Source organism: Eucyclogobius newberryi, unplaced genomic scaffold (genome assembly GCF_026437365.1).
Source record: "Eucyclogobius newberryi isolate DKJ021-1_F unplaced genomic scaffold, fEucNew1.0.hap1 SCAF_166, whole genome shotgun sequence".
In the NCBI taxonomy this organism is placed as follows: Eukaryota; Metazoa; Chordata; class Actinopteri; order Gobiiformes; family Gobiidae; genus Eucyclogobius; species Eucyclogobius newberryi.
The window spans coordinates 95,399-118,581 of NW_027315797.1; the positions used below are offsets into that span (position 1 = coordinate 95,399).

General features: G+C 42.1%; 1 protein-coding gene across 1 annotated transcript in view; it reads left to right on the forward strand.

Moving 5' to 3' along the window:
• The window catches only part of LOC140362372 (mirror-image polydactyly gene 1 protein-like), a 73,961-nt gene that overhangs the window by 1,752 nt on the left and 49,026 nt on the right, over window positions 1-23,183 (forward strand). The window contains exon 2 of the mRNA XM_072448469.1: window positions 3,706-3,815. Coding sequence (XP_072304570.1) covers window positions 3,706-3,815 — 110 coding nt within the window. The remainder of the gene's footprint in view (window positions 1-3,705; window positions 3,816-23,183) is intronic.

The window sequence follows — 23,183 nt, forward strand, 5'->3', positions numbered from 1 at the left end:
TCTAAAACAGGTCTGAACAGGACTAAACTGGGTCTGAACAGGACTAAACTGGGTCTGAACAGGACTAAACCGGGTCTAAAACAGGTCTTAATAGATCTAAACCCGGTCTAAAACAGGTCTGTACAGGACTAAACCGGGTCTAAAACAGGTCTGTACAGGACTAAACCGGGTCTAAAACAGGTCTGAACAGGACTAAACTGGGTCTGAACAGGACTAAACTGGGTCTGAACAGGACTAAACCGGGTCTAAAACAGGTCTTAATAGATCTAAACCCGGTCTAAAACAGGTCTGTACAGGACTAAACCGGGTCTAAAACAGGTCTGTACAGGACTAAACCGGGTCTAAAACAGGTCTGAACAGGACTAAACTGGGTCTGAACAGGACTAAACTGGGTCTGAACAGGACTAAACCGGGTCTAAAACAGGTCTTAATAGATCTAAACCCGGTCTAAAACAGGTCTGTACAGGACTAAACCGGGTCTAAAACAGGTCTGTACAGGACTAAACCGGGTCTAAAACAGGTCTGAACAGGACTAAACTGGGTCTGAACAGGACTAAACTGGGTCTGAACAGGACTAAACCGGGTCTAAAACAGGTCTTAATAGATCTAAACCCGGTCTAAAACAGGTCTGTACAGGACTAAACCGGGTCTAAAACAGGTCTGTACAGGACTAAACCGGGTCTAAAACAGGTCTGAACAGGACTAAACTGGGTCTGAACAGGACTAAACTGGGTCTGAACAGGACTAAACCGGGTCTAAAACAGGTCTTAATAGATCTAAACCCGGTCTAAAACAGGTCTGTACAGGACTAAACCGGGTCTAAAACAGGTCTGTACAGGACTAAACCGGGTCTAAAACAGGTCTGAACAGGACTAAACTGGGTCTGAACAGGACTAAACTGGGTCTGAACAGGACTAAACCGGGTCTAAAACAGGTCTTAATAGATCTAAACCCGGTCTAAAACAGGTCTGTACAGGACTAAACCGGGTCTAAAACAGGTCTGTACAGGACTAAACCGGGTCTAAAACAGGTCTGAACAGGACTAAACTGGGTCTGAACAGGACTAAACTGGGTCTGAACAGGACTAAACCGGGTCTAAAACAGGTCTTAATAGATCTAAACCCGGTCTAAAACAGGTCTGTACAGGACTAAACCGGGTCTAAAACAGGTCTGTACAGGACTAAACCGGGTCTAAAACAGGTCTGAACAGGACTAAACTGGGTCTGAACAGGACTAAACTGGGTCTGAACAGGACTAAACCGGGTCTAAAACAGGTCTTAATAGATCTAAACCCGGTCTAAAACAGGTCTGTACAGGACTAAACCGGGTCTAAAACAGGTCTGTACAGGACTAAACCGGGTCTAAAACAGGTCTGAACAGGACTAAACTGGGTCTGAACAGGACTAAACTGGGTCTGAACAGGACTAAACCGGGTCTAAAACAGGTCTTAATAGATCTAAACCCGGTCTAAAACAGGTCTGTACAGGACTAAACCGGGTCTAAAACAGGTCTGTACAGGACTAAACCGGGTCTAAAACAGGTCTGAACAGGACTAAACTGGGTCTGAACAGGACTAAACTGGGTCTGAACAGGACTAAACCGGGTCTAAAACAGGTCTTAATAGATCTAAACCCGGTCTAAAACAGGTCTGTACAGGACTAAACCGGGTCTAAAACAGGTCTGTACAGGACTAAACCGGGTCTAAAACAGGTCTGAACAGGACTAAACTGGGTCTGAACAGGACTAAACTGGGTCTGAACAGGACTAAACCGGGTCTAAAACAGGTCTTAATAGATCTAAACCCGGTCTAAAACAGGTCTGTACAGGACTAAACCGGGTCTAAAACAGGTCTGTACAGGACTAAACCGGGTCTAAAACAGGTCTGAACAGGACTAAACTGGGTCTGAACAGGACTAAACTGGGTCTGAACAGGACTAAACCGGGTCTAAAACAGGTCTTAATAGATCTAAACCCGGTCTAAAACAGGTCTGTACAGGACTAAACCGGGTCTAAAACAGGTCTGTACAGGACTAAACCGGGTCTAAAACAGGTCTGAACAGGACTAAACTGGGTCTGAACAGGACTAAACTGGGTCTGAACAGGACTAAACCGGGTCTAAAACAGGTCTTAATAGATCTAAACCCGGTCTAAAACAGGTCTGTACAGGACTAAACCGGGTCTAAAACAGGTCTGTACAGGACTAAACCGGGTCTAAAACAGGTCTGAACAGGACTAAACTGGGTCTGAACAGGACTAAACTGGGTCTGAACAGGACTAAACCGGGTCTAAAACAGGTCTTAATAGATCTAAACCCGGTCTAAAACAGGTCTGTACAGGACTAAACCGGGTCTAAAACAGGTCTGTACAGGACTAAACCGGGTCTAAAACAGGTCTGAACAGGACTAAACTGGGTCTGAACAGGACTAAACTGGGTCTGAACAGGACTAAACCGGGTCTAAAACAGGTCTTAATAGATCTAAACCCGGTCTAAAACAGGTCTGTACAGGACTAAACCGGGTCTAAAACAGGTCTGTACAGGACTAAACCGGGTCTAAAACAGGTCTGAACAGGACTAAACTGGGTCTGAACAGGACTAAACTGGGTCTGAACAGGACTAAACCGGGTCTAAAACAGGTCTTAATAGATCTAAACCCGGTCTAAAACAGGTCTGTACAGGACTAAACCGGGTCTAAAACAGGTCTGTACAGGACTAAACCGGGTCTAAAACAGGTCTGAACAGGACTAAACTGGGTCTGAACAGGACTAAACTGGGTCTGAACAGGACTAAACCGGGTCTAAAACAGGTCTTAATAGATCTAAACCCGGTCTAAAACAGGTCTGTACAGGACTAAACCGGGTCTAAAACAGGTCTGTACAGGACTAAACCGGGTCTAAAACAGGTCTGAACAGGACTAAACTGGGTCTGAACAGGACTAAACTGGGTCTGAACAGGACTAAACCGGGTCTAAAACAGGTCTGAACAGGACTAAACCGGGTCTAAAACAGGTCTTAATAGATCTAAACCGGGTCTAAAACAGGTCTGTACAGGACTAAACCGGGTATAAAACAGGTCTGAACAGGACTAAACCGGGTCTAAAACAGGTCTTAATAGATCTAAACCGGGTCTAAAACAGGTCTTAATAGATCTAAACCGGGTCTAAAACAGGTCTTAATAGATCTAAACCGGGTCTAAAACAGGTCTGTACAGGACTAAACCGGGTCTAAAACAGGTCTGAACAGGACTAAACCGGGTCTAAAACAGGTCTGAACAGGACTAAACCGGGTCTAAAACAGGTCTGTATAGGACTAAACCGGGTATAAAACAGGTCTGAACAGGACTAAACCGGGTCTAAAACAGGTCTTAATAGATCTAAACCGGGTCTAAAACAGGTCTTAATAGATCTAAACCGGGTCTAAAACAGGTCTGTACAGGACTAAACCGGGTATAAAACAGGTCTGAACAGGACTAAACCGGGTATAAAACAGGTCTGAACAGGACATAAACCTGGTCTAAAACACGTCTGAACTGGACTAAACCGGGTATAAAACACGTCTGAACTGGACTAAACCGGGTATAAAACACGTCTGAACAGGACTAAACCGGGTATAAAACACGTCTGAACTGGACTAAACCGGGTATAAAACAGGTCTGAACTGGACTAAACTGGGACTGGTCTAAACTGGGTCAAATGTAATGTATTTCAGAGAGCCGGGTCAAGTGCCCGGTCCAGACTTGGGTCCAGCTCAGAGTCCAGACACAGGTTCAACATGGATCTCCAAAGAACTTCGGGACTCTTTGGTCGACATGTACAAAGGTGATACTTACAAATACTTTTACTTTTACTGCAACTGCAAATACCGAAACGACTACAAATACATTTACTACCGTAAAAAATGCAACTACTACAAATACTTTTACTGCTACTGCAACGACTACAAATACTTTTACTACCGCAAATAATGCAACTACTACAAATACTTTTACTACCGCAAATAATGGAACTACTACAAATACTTTTACTGCTACTGCGACGACTACAAATACTTTTACTACCGCAAATAATGCAACTACTACAAATACTTTTACTACTGCAAATAATGCAACTGCTACAAATACTTTTACTGCTACTGCAACGACTACAAATACTTTTACCACCACAAATAATGCAACTACTACAAATACTTGTATTGCTCCTGTAGGTACTCCAAAAGCCCAGCAGAGGGTGCTGTCTCACTATTACACTATGTAAACGGGTTTAATATAATTCATATTTGAATTATTTTGTCTCTGCAGATTAAAAACAACAGTGATTACAAATATTTACTATGTCAATTACAAGTAGGGTTAGGGTTATCATCCAGTGAGACAGAGACATAAACGAGACTTGTAAAACGAGACATGTAAACGAGACTTGTAAAACGAGACATGTAAAACGAGACATGTAAACGAGACATGTAAACGAGACATGTAAACAAGACATGTAAACGAGTCGTAAACGAGACTTATAAACGAGACATGTAAAACGAGACATGTAAACGAGACATGTAAAACGAGACATGTAAACGAGACATGTAAACGAGACATGTAAACGAGACATGTAAACAAGACATGTAAACGAGTCGTAAACGAGGCATGTAAACGAGACTTGTATACGAGACATGTAAACGAGACATGTAAAACGAGACATGTAAACGAGACATGTAAAACGAGGCATTTAAACGAGACATGTAAACGAGACATGTAAACGAGACATGTAAACAAGACATGTAAACGAGGCATGTAAACGAGACTTGTATACGAGACATGTAAACGAGACATGTAAAACGAGACATGTAAACGAGACATGTAAAACGAGGCATTTAAACGAGACTTGTAAACGAGACATGTAAACGAGACATGTAAACAAGACATGTAAACGAGTCGTAAACGAGGCATGTAAACGAGACATGTAAACGAGACATGTAAAACGAGACATGTAAAACGAGACATGTAAAACGAGACATGTAAACGAGACATGTAAACGAGACATGTAAAACGAGACATGTAAACGAGTCGTAAACGAGGTATGTAAACGAGACTTGTATACGAGGTATGTAAACGAGACTTGTATACGAGACATGTAAACGAGACATGTAAAACGAGGCATTTAAACGAGACTTGTAAACGAGACATGTAAACAAGACATGTAAACGAGTCGTAAACGAGGCATGTAAACGAGGCATGTAAACAAGACTTGTATACGAGACATGTAAACGAGACATGTAAACGAGACATGTAAACGAGACATGTAAACGAGACTTGTAAACGAGACTTGTAAACGAGACATGTAAACGAGACATGTAAACGAGACATGTAAACGAGGCATGTAAACGAGACATGTAAACGAGTCTTATAAACGAGACATGTAAAACGAGACATGTAAAACGAGACATGTAAAACGAGACATGTAAACGAGACATGTAAACGAGACATGCAAACGAGACATGTAAACGAGACATGTAAAACGAGACTTGTAAAACGAGACTTGTAAAACGAGACTTGTAAAACGAGACATGTAAAACGAGACATGTAAAACGAGACATGTAAAACGAGACTTGTAAAACGAGACATGTAAAACGAGACATGTAAAACGAGACTTGTAAACGAGACTTGTAAAACGAGACTTGTAAAACGAGACATGTAAACGAGACATGTAAAACGAGACATGTAAAACGAGACATGTAAAACGAGACATGTAAACGAGACATGTAAAACGAGACTTGTAAACGAGACTTGTAAACGAGACTTGTAAACGAGACTTGTAAACGAGACTTGTAAACGAGACATGTAAACGAGACTTGTAAACGAGACATGTAAAACGAGACATGTAAAACGAGACATGTAAACGAGACATGTAAACGAGTCTTGTAAACGAGTCTTGTAAACGAGACATGTAAACGAGACATGTAAACGAGACATGTAAAACGAGACATGTAAAACGAGACATGTAAACGAGACATGTAAACGAGACATGTAAACGAGACATGTAAACGAGACATGCAAACGAGACATGTAAACGAGTCGTAAACGAGACATGTAAACGAGACTTGTAAAACGAGACATGTAAACGAGACTTGTAAACGAGACTTGTAAACGAGACATGTAAAACGAGACTTGTAAACGAGACTTGTAAAACGAGACTTGTAAACGAGACTTGTAAAACGAGACTTGTAAACGAGACATGTAAACGAGACATGTAAACGAGTCTTGTAAACGAGTCTTGTAAACGAGACATGTAAACGAGACATGTAAACGAGACATGTAAACGAGACATGCAAACGAGACATGCAAACGAGACATGTAAAACGAGACATGTAAAACGAGACATGTAAAACGAGACATGTAAAACGAGACATGTAAAACGAGACATGTAAAACGAGACTTGTAAACGAGACTTGTAAAACGAGACATGTAAACGAGACATGTAAACGAGACATGTAAAACGAGACATGTAAACGAGACATGTAAACGAGACTTGTAAACGAGACATGTAAACGAGACATGTAAACGAGACATGTAAACGAGACATGTAAACGAGACATGTAAAACGAGACATGTAAACGAGACTTGTAAACGAGACTTGTAAACGAGACTTGTAAACGAGACTTGTAAACGAGACTTGTAAACGAGACATGTAAAACGAGACATGTAAAACGAGACATGTAAAACGAGACATGTAAACGAGACATGTAAACGAGTCTTGTAAACGAGACATGTAAACGAGACATGTAAACGAGACATGTAAAACGAGACATGTAAAACGAGACATGTAAACGAGACATGTAAACGAGACATGTAAACGAGACATGTAAACGAGACATGCAAACGAGACATGTAAACGAGTCGTAAACGAGACATGTAAACGAGACTTGTAAAACGAGACATGTAAACGAGACTTGTAAACGAGACATGTAAAACGAGACATGTAAACAAGACATGTAAACGAGGCATGTAAACGAGACTTGTATACGAGACATGTAAACGAGACATGTAAAACGAGACATGTAAACGAGACATGTAAAACGAGGCATTTAAACGAGACTTGTAAACGAGACATGTAAACGAGACATGTAAACAAGACATGTAAACGAGTCGTAAACGAGGCATGTAAACGAGACATGTAAACGAGACATGTAAAACGAGACATGTAAAACGAGACATGTAAAACGAGACATGTAAACGAGACATGTAAACGAGACATGTAAAACGAGACATGTAAACGAGTCGTAAACGAGGTATGTAAACGAGACTTGTATACGAGGTATGTAAACGAGACTTGTATACGAGACATGTAAACGAGACATGTAAAACGAGGCATTTAAACGAGACTTGTAAACGAGACATGTAAACAAGACATGTAAACGAGTCGTAAACGAGGCATGTAAACGAGGCATGTAAACAAGACTTGTATACGAGACATGTAAACGAGACATGTAAACGAGACATGTAAACGAGACATGTAAACGAGACTTGTAAACGAGACTTGTAAACGAGACATGTAAACGAGACATGTAAACGAGACATGTAAACGAGGCATGTAAACGAGACATGTAAACGAGTCTTATAAACGAGACATGTAAAACGAGACATGTAAAACGAGACATGTAAAACGAGACATGTAAACGAGACATGTAAACGAGACATGCAAACGAGACATGTAAACGAGACATGTAAAACGAGACTTGTAAAACGAGACTTGTAAAACGAGACTTGTAAAACGAGACATGTAAAACGAGACATGTAAAACGAGACATGTAAAACGAGACTTGTAAAACGAGACATGTAAAACGAGACATGTAAAACGAGACTTGTAAACGAGACTTGTAAAACGAGACTTGTAAAACGAGACATGTAAACGAGACATGTAAAACGAGACATGTAAAACGAGACATGTAAAACGAGACATGTAAACGAGACATGTAAAACGAGACTTGTAAACGAGACTTGTAAACGAGACTTGTAAACGAGACTTGTAAACGAGACTTGTAAACGAGACATGTAAACGAGACTTGTAAACGAGACATGTAAAACGAGACATGTAAAACGAGACATGTAAACGAGACATGTAAACGAGTCTTGTAAACGAGACATGTAAACGAGACATGTAAACGAGACATGTAAAACGAGACATGTAAAACGAGACATGTAAACGAGACATGTAAACGAGACATGTAAACGAGACATGTAAACGAGACATGCAAACGAGACATGTAAACGAGTCGTAAACGAGACATGTAAACGAGACTTGTAAAACGAGACATGTAAACGAGACTTGTAAACGAGACTTGTAAACGAGACATGTAAAACGAGACTTGTAAACGAGACTTGTAAAACGAGACTTGTAAACGAGACTTGTAAAACGAGACTTGTAAACGAGACATGTAAACGAGACATGTAAACGAGTCTTGTAAACGAGTCTTGTAAACGAGACATGTAAACGAGACATGTAAACGAGACATGTAAACGAGACATGCAAACGAGACATGCAAACGAGACATGTAAAACGAGACATGTAAAACGAGACATGTAAAACGAGACATGTAAAACGAGACATGTAAAACGAGACTTGTAAACGAGACTTGTAAAACGAGACATGTAAACGAGACATGTAAACGAGACATGTAAAACGAGACATGTAAACGAGACATGTAAACGAGACTTGTAAACGAGACATGTAAACGAGACATGTAAACGAGACATGTAAACGAGACATGTAAACGAGACATGTAAAACGAGACATGTAAACGAGACTTGTAAACGAGACTTGTAAACGAGACTTGTAAACGAGACTTGTAAACGAGACTTGTAAACGAGACATGTAAAACGAGACATGTAAAACGAGACATGTAAACGAGACATGTAAACGAGTCTTGTAAACGAGACATGTAAACGAGACATGTAAACGAGACATGTAAAACGAGACATGTAAAACGAGACATGTAAACGAGACATGTAAACGAGACATGTAAACGAGACATGTAAACGAGACATGCAAACGAGACATGTAAACGAGTCGTAAACGAGACATGTAAACGAGACTTGTAAAACGAGACATGTAAACGAGACTTGTAAACGAGACATGTAAAACGAGACTTGTAAACGAGACTTGTAAAACGAGACTTGTAAACGAAACATGTAAACGAGACATGTAAACGAGTCTTGTAAACGAGACATGCAAACGAGACATGCAAACGAGTCTTGTAAACGAGACATGTAAACGAGACATGTAAACGAGTCTTGTAAACGAGTCTTGTAAACGAGACATGTAAACGAGACTTGTAAACGAGACATGTAAACGAGACATGTAAAACGAGACATGTAAAACGAGACTTGTAAAACGAGACTTGTAAACGAAACATGTAAACGAGACATGTAAACGAGTCTTGTAAACGAGTCTTGTAAACGAGACATGTAAACGAGTCTTATAAACGAGACATGTAAAACGAGACATGTAAAACGAGACATGTAAAACGAGACATGTAAACGAGACATGTAAACGAGACATGTAAACGAGTCTTGTAAACGAGACATGCAAACGAGACATGCAAACGAGTCTTGTAAACGAGACATGTAAACGAGACATGTAAACGAGTCTTGTAAACGAGTCTTGTAAACGAGACATGTAAACGAGACTTGTAAACGAGACATGTAAACGAGACTTGTAAAACGAGACATGTAAAACGAGACTTGTAAAACGAGACTTGTAAAACGAGACTTGTAAACGAAACATGTAAACGAGACATGTAAACGAGACATGTAAACGAGACTTGTAAACGAAACATGTAAACGAGACATGTAAACGAGACATGTAAACGAGACATGTATACGAGACATGTAAACGAGACATGTAAAACGAGACTTGTAAACGAGACATGTAAAACGAGACTTGTAAACGAAACATGTAAACGAGACATGTAAACGAAACATGTAAACGAGACATGTATACGAGACATGTATACGAGACTTGTAAAACGAGACTTGTAAACGAGACATGTAAAACGAGACTTGTAAACGAGACTTGTAAACGAGACTTGTAAACGAGACTTGTAAACGAGACTTGTAAACGAGACATGTAAAACGAGACATGTAAAACGAGACATGTAAAACGAGGCATGTAAACGAGGCATGTAAACGAGACTTGTAAAACGAGACTTGTAAACGAGACTTGTAAACGAGACTTGTAAAACAGACGTGTAAAACAGACGTGTAAACGAGACGTGTAAACGAGACGTGTAAACGAGACATGTAAACGAGACATGTAAACGAGACTTGTAAACGAGACATGTAAAACGAGACATGTAAAACGAGACTTGTAAACGAGACTTGTAAACGAGACTTGTAACCGAGACTTGTAAACGAGACATGTAAACGAGACATGTAAACGAGACATGTAAACGAGACTTGTAAACGAGACTTGTAAACGAGACTTGTAAACGAGACTTGTAAACGAGACTTGTAAACGAGACTTGTAAACGAGACATGTAAACGAGACGTAAAGGAGATGTAAACGAGACGTAAACAAGACTGGAAATATAAACGAGTTATAACTGGGACATAAATGACACTTTGGAGACATAAACAATGCAAATAAACCGATGGCTGAGCAAAAACTGCAGCTAAATCTAGACAAAACGGAAACACTGATAATTGCCCCTGATGCCATTCCAGGGATGAACCAGTAAGTGGGGGATCGAGGCCCGTCTGCTAAACCAAGTCTTAGAAACTTGGGTGTTGTCTTTGACAAAGACACGTCTTTAGAGCTCCACTCCGAGCTGTCAACGAGGAACTGTTTCTTTGAGTTCAGTGGAGGAGCATCTGCAGCATCTGCAGCATCTGCATCAGCAGCGTCTGAAACAGAAGGAGAGAAACATGTGACCAGCAGTGACCAGACACAGGAGAACTCAAATATGAAATACTGTTGACTTGTAAACGAGTCTTGTAAACGAGACATATAAAACGAGACTTGTAAACGAGACATGTAAACGAGACTTGTAAACGAAACATGTAAACGAGACATGTAAACGAGACATGTAAAACGAGACATGTAAAACGAGACTTGTAAACAAGACTTGTAAAACGAGACTTGTAAACGAGACTTGTAAACGAGACATGTAAAACGAGACATGTAAAACGAGACATGTAAAACGAGACATGTAAAACGAGACATGTAAACGAGACATGTAAAACGAGACATGTAAAACGAGACTTGTAAACGAGACTTGTAACCGAGACTTGTAAACGAGACTTGTAACCGAGACTTGTAAACGAGACATGTAAACGAGACTTGTAAACGAGACTTGTAAACGAGACTTGTAAACGAGACATGTAAAACGAGACTTGTAAACGAGACTTGTAAACGAGACTTGTAAACGAGACATGTAAAACGAGACTTGTAAACGAGACTTGTAAACGAGACTTGTAAACGAGACATGTAAACGAGACATGTAAACGAGACTTGTAAACGAGACTTGTAAACGAGACTTGTAAACGAGACTTGTAAACGAGACTTGTAAACGAGACTTGTAAACGAGACATGTAAACCAGACATGTAAACCAGACACGTAAACGAGACGTAAAGGAGATGTAAACGAGACGTAAACAAGACTGGAAATATAAACGAGTTATAACTGGGACATAAATGACACTTTGGAGACATAAACAATGCAAATAAACCGATGGCTGAGCAAAAACTGCAGCTAAATCTAGACAAAACGGAAACACTGATAATTGCCCCTGATGCCATTCCAGGGATGAACCAGTAAGTGGGGGATCGAGGCCCGTCTGCTAAACCAAGTCTTAGAAACTTGGGTGTTGTCTTTGACAAAGACACGTCTTTAGAGCTCCACTCCGAGCTGTCAACGAGGAACTGTTTCTTTGAGTTCAGTGGAGGAGCATCTGCAGCATCTGCAGCATCTGCATCAGCAGCGTCTGAAACAGAAGGAGAGAAACATGTGACCAGCAGTGACCAGACACAGGAGAACTCAAATATGAAATACTGTTGACCGTAAAAGTAGTGTTTATTAGAGGATAGAGCTCAAGCTGCCATACTTCCCCCAGAGTTGCTCCTAGGGCAGCGGGCCAGAAGTCATTTCAAAGAGGAACGTTTTAAGCCTGGACTTAAATGAAGAGACTGTGTCGGCCTCTTTAACATGGACAGGACTCAACCTCCTACTGTGCTTTTAGAGACTCTTGGGACCACCAGAAGGCTCTACCTCCTACCGTGCTTTTAGAGACTCTTGGGACCACCAGAAGGCTCTACCTCCTACTAGAAAAAGCTTCAGTTGTAGTCATCTGGACTCAGTTAGAAAAAAATAAAAAAATATTTTTTTCTGAGTCCAGATGACTACAACTGAAGCTTTTTCTACTATGGAACACGCCTGGACGAATGAGGGATTACACCGACATATTCTACCTCCTACTGTGCTTTTAGAGACTCTTGGCACCACCAGAAGGCTCTACCTCCTACTGTGCTTTTAGATGGTTCTAGAGCATCTTTGAGGTAGGAGGGGCCATGTCATTTATGGCTTTGTAAATCAGGAGGAGGAGTTTAAATGTGATTCTAAACTGGACAGGTGCCAGTGAAGAGACTCCAGCACCGGCGTAATGTGCTCTCTTCTTTTAGTTGCTGTTAGTAATCTTGCTGCTGCATTTTGAACCAGTTAAAGCTTTTTATGGAACTTTTAGGACCTGCTGTGAGCAGGAGTTACAGGAGAATCTAGTCGTTACAAATGCAGGAGACGTTTTTCAGCTTCACTTTTAGGCCGGATTCTTCTGATTTGATCTTTTTTACACAGATGAAAGAGTCTGTTTTACAAGCTTGATTTATATGAGCTTTAAATGAGAGCTCCTGGTCCAATAAGACTCTGAGGTTTCTTACAGTAGAACTGGAGGCTTCAGTGAGACTATCTGCTCAGATAGAGCGCCTCGTACATGTTTAGGACCAGCACAATGACCTCCAGCACAATGACCTCCAGCACATTGACCTCGGTTTATTCATGGTTAAGAAGCAGATCATTAAGTGTCCTCCAGGCTAAGTCTGTCTGATTGCTCTGATCAGGTTCATTTATAAATACAGCTGAGTGTCATCTGCATCTGATCATGTGACCTGATCATGTGACCTAACGGCAGCATGTAAAGAGTAAACAAAACTGGACCCAGTACTGACCCCTGTGGCACACCGTAAGTTACTGTAGAACAGGGGGAGGAGCTCTTTTTACATGAACAAACTGGTACATATCATATAAATAGGATGTAAAGCAGCTGAGGGCGGGGCAGCTGAGGGCGGGGCCTCTGAGGGTGGGGCCTCTGACACCTACATCACGTTCTAACCTCTGCAGAGGGCGGGGCCTCTGACACCTACATCACATTCTAACCTCTGCAGAGGGCGGGGCCTCTGAGGGCGGGGCCTCTGCAGTAGAATGTTGTGGTCAATAGGGTCAAACGCTGAGGTCAGAAAAAGACTGAGACATAAATGAGACGATGGACAAATAGAATAAATAATTGAGTTGATCTTCTAATAAGATGATTAGGTCAAAAGATCTATTCACCAGAATCAGAAAAGGTTTAGGAACTGGCTCTGGTGAAGAAAAACACAAGTTGAAAAAAGATGAAAGAATGTTATGAAATATGAAGGATTCTACAGTTGGACTGTAGGGGGCGTCGTCTCCTCTGTAGGGGGCGTTGTCTCCTCTGTTGGGGGCGTCGTCTCCTCTGTAGGGGGCGTCGTCTCCTCTGTTGGGGGCGTCGTCTCCTCTGTTGGGGGCGTCGTATCCTCTGTAGGGGGCGTCGTCTCCTCTGTAGGGGGCGTCGTCTCCTCTGTAGGGGGCGTCGTCTCCTCTGTTGGGGGCGTCGTCTCCTCTGTAGGGGGCGTCGTCTCCTCTGTTGGGGGCGTCGTCTCCTCTGTTGGGGGCGTCGTCTCCTCTGTAGGGGGCGTCGTCTCCTCTGTAGGGGGCTTCGTCTCCTCTGTAGGGGGCGTCGTCTCCTCTGTTGGGGGCGTCGTCTCCTCTGTTGGGGGCGTCGTCTCCTCTGTTGGGGGCGTCGTATCCTCTGTAGGGGGCGTCGTCTCCTCTGTAGGGGGCGTCGTCTCCTCTGTAGGGGGCGTCGTCTCCTCTGTTGGGGGCGTCGTCTCCTCTGTAGGGGGCGTCGTCTCCTCTGTTGGGGGCGTCGTCTCCTCTGTTGGGGGCGTCGTATCCTCTGTAGGGGGCGTCGTCTCCTCTGTAGGGGGCGTCGTCTCCTCTGTAGGGGGCGTCGTCTCCTCTGTTGGGGGCGTCGTCTCCTCTGTAGGGGGCGTCGTCTCCTCTGTTGGGGGCGTCGTCTCCTCTGTTGGGGGCGTCGTCTCCTCTGTTGGGGGCGTCGTCTCTGTAGGGGGCGTCGTCTCCTCTGTAGGGGGCTTCGTCTCCTCTGTTGGGGGCGTCGTCTCCTCTGTTGGGGGCGTCGTCTCCTCTGTAGGGGGCGTCGTCTCCTCTGTTGGGGGCGTCGTCTCCTCTGTTGGGGGCGTCGTCTCCTCTGTAGGGGGCGTCGTCTCCTCTGTAGGGGGCTTCGTCTCCTCTGTTGGGGGCGTCGTCTCCTCTGTTGGGGCGTCGTTTCCTCTGTGTCTCCTCTTCCTCCTCTCCTCTTCCTCCTCTCTTCTTCCTCCTCTCTTCTTCCTCCTCTCTTCTTCCTCCACTCCTCTTCCTCCTCTCTTCTTCCTCCTCTCCTCTTCCTCCTCTCTTCTTCCTCCTCTCCTCTTCCTCCTCTTCCTCCTCCTCCTTTCCTCCTCTCCTCTTCCTCCTCTCCTCTTCCTCCTCTCCTCTCCTCCTCTCCTCTTCCACCTCTCCTCTCCTCTTCCTCTCTTCTTCCTCCTCTCCTCTTCCTCCTCTCTTCTTCCTCCTCTCCTCTTCCTCCTCTTCCTCCTCCTCTTTTCCTCCTCTCTTCTTCCTCCTCTCCTCTTCCTCCTCCTCTCTTCCTCCTCTCCTCTTCCTCCTCTACTCTTCCTCCTCTCTTCCTCCACCTCTCCTCTTCATCCTCTTCCTCCTCTCTTCTTCCTCTTCCTCCTCTCCTCTTCCTCCTCTCCTCTCTCCCCCTTTTTTCCCTTCCTCTCTCTTGTCTCCCTTTCTTCCTCTCTTTCCTTTCCCTTCCCTTCTCCTCGTCTCCCTCTTTCTCCTCTTTCCCTTTCTTCCTCTCTTTCCTTTCCCTTCCCCTCGTCTCCCTCTTTCTACTCTTTCCCTTTCTTCCTCTCTTTCCTTTCCCTTCCCCTCGTCTCTCGCACTCTCCTCTTTCTTCCTCTCTTTCCTTTCCCTTCTCCTCGTCTCCCGCGCTCTCCTCTTTCTTCCTCTCTTTCCTTTCCCTTCTCCTTGTCTCCTGCGCTCTCCTCTTTCTTCCTCTCTTTCCTTTCCCTTCTCCTCGTCTCCCTCTTTCTCCTCTTTCCCTTTCTTCCTCTCTTTCCTTTCACTTCTCGTCTCCCGCGCTCTCCTCTTTCTTCCTCTCTTTCCTTTCCCTTCTCCTTGTCTCCCGCGCTCTCCTCTTTCTTCCTCTCTTTCCTTTCCCTTCTCCTCGTCTCCCGCGCTCTCCTCTTTTTTCCTCTCTTTCCTTTCACTTCTCCTCGTCTCCCGCGCTCTCCTCTTTCTTCCTCTCTTTCCTTTCCCTTCTCCTCGTCTCCCGCGCTCTCCTCTTTCTTCCTCTCTTTCCTTTCACTTCTCCTCGTCTCCCGCGCTCTCCTCTTTCTTCCTCTTTCCTTTCCCTTCTCCTCGTCTCCCGCACTCTCCTCTTTCTTCCTCTTTCCTTTCCCTTCTCCTCGTCTCCCGCGCTCTCCTCTTTCTTCCTCTCTTTCCTTTCCCTTCTCCTCGTCTCCCGCACTCTCCTCTTTCTTCCTCTCTTTCCTTTCCCTTCTCCTCGTCTCCCGCGCTCTCCTCTTTCTTCCTCTCTTTCCTTTCCCTTCTCCTCGTCTCCCGCGCTCTCCTCTTTTTTCCTCTCTTTCCTTTCACTTCTCCTCGTCTCCCGCGCTCTCCTCTTTCTTCCTCTCTTTCCTTTCCCTTCTCCTCGTCTCCCGCGCTCTCCTCTTTCTTCCTCTCTTTCCTTTCCCTTCTCCTCGTCTCCCGCGCTCTCCTCTTTCTTCCTCTCTTTCCTTTCCCTTCTCCTCGTCTCCCGCACTCTCCTCTTTCTTCCTCTCTTTCCTTTCCCTTCTCCTCGTCTCCCGCGCTCTCCTCTTTCTTCCTCTCTTTCCTTTCCCTTCTCCTCGTCTCCCGCGCTCTCCCCTTTCTTCCCTTCCTTCCGTTCTCTTCTCGCTCTTCGTTTCTTGGATCAGTGGGGTTTCTTCCTCACTTCTCTTCCCTTCTCACTCTCTCTTCGCGCTCTTCTTTCGTTTCTCGTTTCCTGAATCAGTGGGATCAGTGGGGTTTCTTCCTCTCCTCTTCGTTCCTTCTCCTCTTTCTGTCTCTTCTCTCTCTTTCTTCCCTTTCCTCTCTCGTCTCCCGCTCTTTGGTGGATCAGTGGGATCAGTGGGATTTGCAGCAGAGCCGTGTAATCAGAGCGACACTGTTATAAATATTCATGCGGCCAGTTGGAGGCGCCGCAGCCACCGGCCTGAATTAAATCCAGCTTAAAAAATTAATGAGAGTGCGGTGACGCGCTGTGATTGGCCCAGGCCGATCGCGGCGATGTCATCACTTCAAACGGCCCGTCCGGCGAAACATGGACGGACATTTAAGAGGATTTAGGCGAAATGTGACGAATATTAATGTGCAGGAATAGTCATTTACAGGAATGTGAGTTTTATCAAGAACCAAGTTTGGACCGAGTCAGAGCAGCACAAAGTACAAAGTACAAACCACAAAGTACAAACCACAAAGTACAAACCACAAAGTACAAACCACAAAGTACAAACCACAAAGTACAAACCACAAAGTACAAACCACAAAGTACAAACCACAAAGTACAAACCACAAAGTACAAACCACAAAGTACAAACCACAAAGTACAAACCACAAAGTATAAACTACAAAGTACAAACCACAAAGTACAAACCACAAAGTACAAACCACAAAGTACAAACCACAAAGTACAAACCACAAAGTACAAACCACAAAGTACAAACCACAAAGTACAAACCACAAAGTACAAAGTGTACACAAACCACAAAGTACAAACCACAAAGTACAAAGTGTACACAAACTACAAAGTACAAACCACAAAGTACAAAGTGTACACAAACCACAATGTGTACACAAACCACAAAGTGGTACAATGTGTACACAAACCACAAAGTGGTACAAAGTATAAAGTGGTACAAAGTATAAAGTGGTGCAAAGTACAACGTGTATGACAGTAGTTGTAATTCAATTCAAATGCCCAAAATCACAACAGCAGTTGCCTCAGAGGGTAGTGGTTGTACTTGTAGTATTTGTAGTAGTAGTTGTGCTTGTAGTATTTGTAGTTATTGTGGTAGTGGTTGTACTTGTAGTATTTGCAGTATTTGTAGTAGTGGTTGTACTTGTAGTATTTGTAGTATTTGTAGTAGTAGTTGTACCTGGCCCTCAGAGGCAACTGTTGGCCCTCAGAGGCAACTGTTGTTGTGATTTTGGGCCTTACAAAAATAAATTGATTTGATTTGATTTGATTTGTAGTATTTGTAGTATTTGTGGTAGTGGTTGTACTTGTAGTATTTGCAGTATTTGTAGTAGTGGTTGCACTTGTAGTATTTGTAGTATTTGTAGTAGTGGTTGCACTTGTAGTATTTGTAGTATTTGTAGTAGTGGTTGTACTTGTAGTATTTGTAGTATTTGTAGTAGTGGTTGTACTTGTAGTATTTGTAGTAGTGGTTGTACTTGTAGTATTTGTAGTAGTGGTTGTACTTGTAATATTTGTAGTATTTGTAGTAGTGGTTGCACTTGTAGTATTTGTAGTATTTGTAGTAGTGGTTGTACTTGTAGTAGTGGTTGTACTTGTAGTATTTGTAGTAGTGGTTGTACTTGTAGTATTTGTAGTAGTGTTTGTACTTGTAGTATTTGTAGTAGTGGTTTTACTTGTAGTATTTGTAGTATTTGTAGTAGTAGTTGTACTTGTAGTATTTGTGGTAGTGGTTGTACTTGTAGTATTTGCAGTATTTGTAGTAGTGGTTGTACTTGTAGTATTTGTAGTAGTGGTTGTACTTGTAGTATTTGTAGTATTTGTAGTAGTGGTTGTACTTGTAGTATTTGTAGTAGTGGTTGTACTTGTAGTATTTGTAGTAGTGTTTGTACTTGTAGTATTTGTAGTATTTGTAATAGTGGTTTTACTTGTAGTATTTGTAGTAGTGGTTTTACTTGTAGTATTTGTAGTAGTGGTTGTACTTGTAGTATTTGTAGTAGTGGTTGTACTTGTAGTATTTGTAGTAGTGGTTGTACTTGTAGTATTTGTAGTAGTGGTTGTACTTGTAGTATTTGTAGTAGTGTTTGTACTTGTAGTATTTGTAGTAGTGGTTGTACTTGTAGTATTTGTAGTAGTGGTTGTACTTGTAGTATTTGTAGTAGTGTTTGTACTTGTAGTATTTGTAGTATTTGTAATAGTGGTTTTACTTGTAGTATTTGTAGTAGTGGTTGTACTTGTAGTATTTGTAGTAGTGGTTGTACTTGTAGTATTTGTAGTAGTGGTTGTACTTGTAGTATTTGTAGTATTTGTAGTAGTGGTTGTACTTGTAGTATTTGTAGTAGTAGTTGTACTTGTAGTATTTGTAGTATTTGTGGTAGTGGTTGTACTTGTAGTATTTGCAGTAGTGGTTGTACTTGTAGTATTTGTAGTAGTGGTTGTACTTGTAGTATTCGTAGTAGTGGTTGTACTTGTAGTATTTGTAGTAATGGTTGTACTTGTAGTATTTGTAGTAGTGGTTGTACTTGTAGTATTTGTAGTAGTGGTTGTACTTGTAGTATTTGTAGTAGTGGTTGTACTTGTAGTATTTGTAGTAGTGGTTGTACTTGTAGTATTTGTAGTAGTGGTTAAAGCTGGGGTCCCAGTGCGTCTCTGAATGTGTACATTTAATGTTCATGTTACATCTTGTAAAAGCAGAACTCTGACAAAATCAGACCACTGCGTGCTGTCTGTGGCTAGTGGGCGGGCCGCTTGAATTTCACTGGTGGATATAGTATTGTTATAGTAGTGGATGTAGTATTGCTGTAATAGTGGATGTAGTATTGCTGTAGTAGTGGATGTAGTATTGCTGTAGTATTGCTGTAGTAGTGGATGTAGTATTGCTGTAGTAGTGGATGTAGTATTGCTGTAGTAGTGGATGTAGTATTGCTGTAGTAGTGGATGTAGTATTGCTGTAGTAGTGGTAGTTTGTGTAGCTGTAGTAGTGGATGTAGTATTGCTGTAGTAGTGGATGTAGTATTGATGTAGTATTGCTGTAGTAGTGGATGTAGTATTGCTGTAGTAGTGGATGTAGTATTGCTGTAGTAGTGGATGTAGTATTGCTGTAGTATTGGATGTAGTATTGCTGTAGTAGTGGATGTAGCATTGCTGTAGTAGTGGATGTAGCATTGATGTAGTATTGCTGTAGTAGTGGATGTAGCATTGCTGTAGTAGTGGATGTAGTATTGATGTAGTATTGCTGTAGTAGTGGATGTAGTATTGCTGTAGTAGTGGATGTAGCATTGCTGTAGTAGTGGATGTAGCATTGCTGTAGTAGTGGATGTAGCATTGCTGTAGTAGTGGATGTAGCATTGCTGTAGTAGTGGATGTAGCATTGCTGTAGTAGTGGATGTAGTATTGATGTAGTATTGCTGTAGTAGTGGATGTAGTATTGCTGTAGTAGTGGATGTAGTATTGCTGTAGTAGTGGATGTAGTATTGCTGTAGTAGTGGATGTAGCATTGCTGTAGTAGTGGATGTAGCATTGCTGTAGTAGTGGATGTAGTATTGATGTAGTATTGCTGTAGTAGTGGATGTAGTATTGCTGTAGTAGTGGATGTAGTATTGCTGTAGTAGTGGATGTAGTATTGCTGTAGTAGTGGATGTAGTATTGCTGTAGTAGTGGATGTAGTATTGCTGTAGTAGTGGATGTAGTATTGCTGTAGTAGTGGATGTAGTATTGCTGTAGTAGTGGATGTAGTATTGCTGTAGTAGTGGATGTAGTATTGCTGTAGTAGTGGATGTAGTATTGCTGTAGTAGTGGATGTAGTATTGCTGTTGTAGTGGATGTAGTATTGTTGTAGTAGTGGTAGTTTGTGTAGCTGTAGTAGTTGTGGTATTTGTTGTGAGTTTTTTGATTACAGTGGATTTGTTGTGGCGCCACAAACCGCTGGAGTCAGAATCTGAATAAACTCCATTTCCCATGAGCCCCTGCGGTGACGCACACAAATGAGACGAGCTCAGGCTCACACTGTTTTTACCTTTTTTATCTCACATTTACTGTCACTTTTACACTTGTTTAACAGTATATATATATATATATATATATATATATATATATATATATATATATATATATATATATATATATATATATATATATATATATATATATATATATAGGCAAGTTTATTTGTAGAGCACATTTCATACACAAGGCAATTCAAAGTGCTTCACAGCAGGAAAAATGCATTCAATTCACAAAGAAATTACAGAAACAGAAATACAATAAAATTAACTAAATTAAAAATTATCAATCCAACTGATTTTCTAAACTAATAAAATCACAAACAAAAGAGAAGAGTGCAAAGAAAAAATCCTTTCAGTCATATGCGCAGCTAAACAAAACTGTTTTTAGCTTAGATTTGAACATTGTCAGAGTAGAAGCCTGTCTCACATCTTCAGGAAGACTGTTCCAGATTTGAGCTGCATAAAACTGAAACGCAGATTCCCCATGTTTAGTCCTGACTCTGGCACCAGCAGGAGGCCGGTCCATGTTTTGTCCTGACTCTGGGCACCAGCAGGAGGCCGGTCCCTGAGGTCCTCAGAGTCCGAGATGGTTCCTATGGCACTAACATATCCAAGATGTACATTGGTGCTAGGCCATGGAGAGACTTGTACACAAGCAGAGCTGCTTTAAAGTCTATTCTCTGAGCCACAGGGAGCCAGTGCAGAGACCTGAGAACAGGACTAATGTGATCATACTTCCTGGTTCTAGTCAGGACCCGAGCAGCAGCGTTCTGGATGTACTGCAGCTGTTTTACAGCTCGTTTGGAGAGACCAGTGAGCGGCCGTTACAGTAGTCTAATCTACTGGAGACAAACGCATGGATAAGTCTCTCTAAATCTGGTTTTGACACTATATTTTTGATTTTGGCAATGTTTTTTAGATGGTAAAAAGCTGCTGATGTTATTGATTTGACGTGGCTATTAAAGTTCAAGTCTGAGTCCATTATTACCCCCAGATTTCTAATTTGGTTTGTAGGTTTTAGAGCGAGACTCTGGAGGTGACCGCTAACACTTTCTCTTTGTTTCTGTGGGCCAAAAACGATTATTTCAGTCTTGTCTGAGTTCAGCTGGAGAAAGTTGTTTTGCATCCACAAACTGATCTGTTGGATGCAGTGACAGAGTGAATCTACTGGTCCATAGTCACCTGCCGACAGTGAAACATAGATCTGAGTGTCGTCTGCATAATTGTGATAGGACACATTTTCACTGCGTATCAACTGACCTAACGGCAGCATGTAGAGGTTGAACAGAAGGGGACCCAGGACTGACCCTTGGGGCACTCCACAGGTCAGGGTCATGTGGTCTGAGACACAGCTACCAATTTCAACAAAGTACTTCCTGTCTTCCAGATAGGACCTTAACCAGTTTAGGGCAGTGCCAGTGATGCCCACCCAGTCCTCTAGTCTCTGTAAGAGGATCCCATGATCGACAGTGTCAAAAGCAGCATCAGATCTAACAGAATTAAGACTGAGGCTTTGCCCGTGTCAGTGTTCAGGCGGATGTCATATTATATATATATATATGTATATATATATGTATATTATATATATATATATATATGTATATTATATATATGTATATATGTATATATATGTATATATATATGTATATATATGTATGTATATGTATACATATATATATATATATATATATATATATATATATATGTGTATATATATGTATGTATATATATGTATATGTATATATATGTGTGTATATGTATACATATATATATATATATGTATATATATGTATGTATATATATGTATATATATGTGTGTATATGTAAGATAAGATAAGATAAGATAAGATAAGATAAGATAAGATAAGATATTCCTTTATTGTCCCACATGGGGAAATTTCATTGGTGCAACGCAGGTAAATACAGAGGTAGATCCAGAAGAACAGATCACTTATAGGAAGTCTGAAAAACACTTTCAGTAGAAGATCTCCTATAAATAAAAACTCCCATAGACAAATAAATAAATAAATACCATTGCATGTGATCCCAACAGTAATTGCACATGAATATGTGTCACGACAGCACATAGATTGCACATGAATTTCACAGTAATTGCACATGAATTGCACATGAATTCCAACAGCAATTGCACATACGACAGAATTGCACATCAGTATTAGGTTAGGTCAGTATTGCGACGGGATAACGTGACGATCTCCGGGTAAGACGACTGTTCTCCGCAGTTTCATGAGTTCCTCCTTTGTGGAAACGCGGTACGGGGCCGGAGCCGGGGGGCCGGGCCGGAGCCGGGGGGCGGGGCCGGAGCCGGGGGGCCGGGCCGGAGCCGGGGGGCGTGGCCGGAGCCGGGGGACTCAGAGCCAAGACACATCGCAACGACACGACGAAAACACTCAATCCAGCCGAATAAAGTCAAAACAAGTTAATTTAAAGCGATTCCAGTGCGTGTCCCGATCGTTCGTGAAGTTCCTCTTCCATATAAACGTGTATATAAACGTGTATATAAACGTGTATATAAACGTGTACCGACGACACGCCGTACTTTAGCGCGGCCGGAGGGCGCGGGGGGCGGAGCTAGCTCACGTCACAACAACACAACGAACGCAACGAAAAACGCTCAAATCCAGCCAAAAAAAAGTCAAAAACAGTTGAATTAAAAAACTATTCCAGCGCGTGTCCCTATCGTACAGTAAAATAGAAAAAATATACTAACTATATTTACAAAATATAGGAGATAAAGCACAATAAGTGTGAGAAAGAAGAGAGAGCGTTTACACCGGGCTGCCAGCTGTACCAGC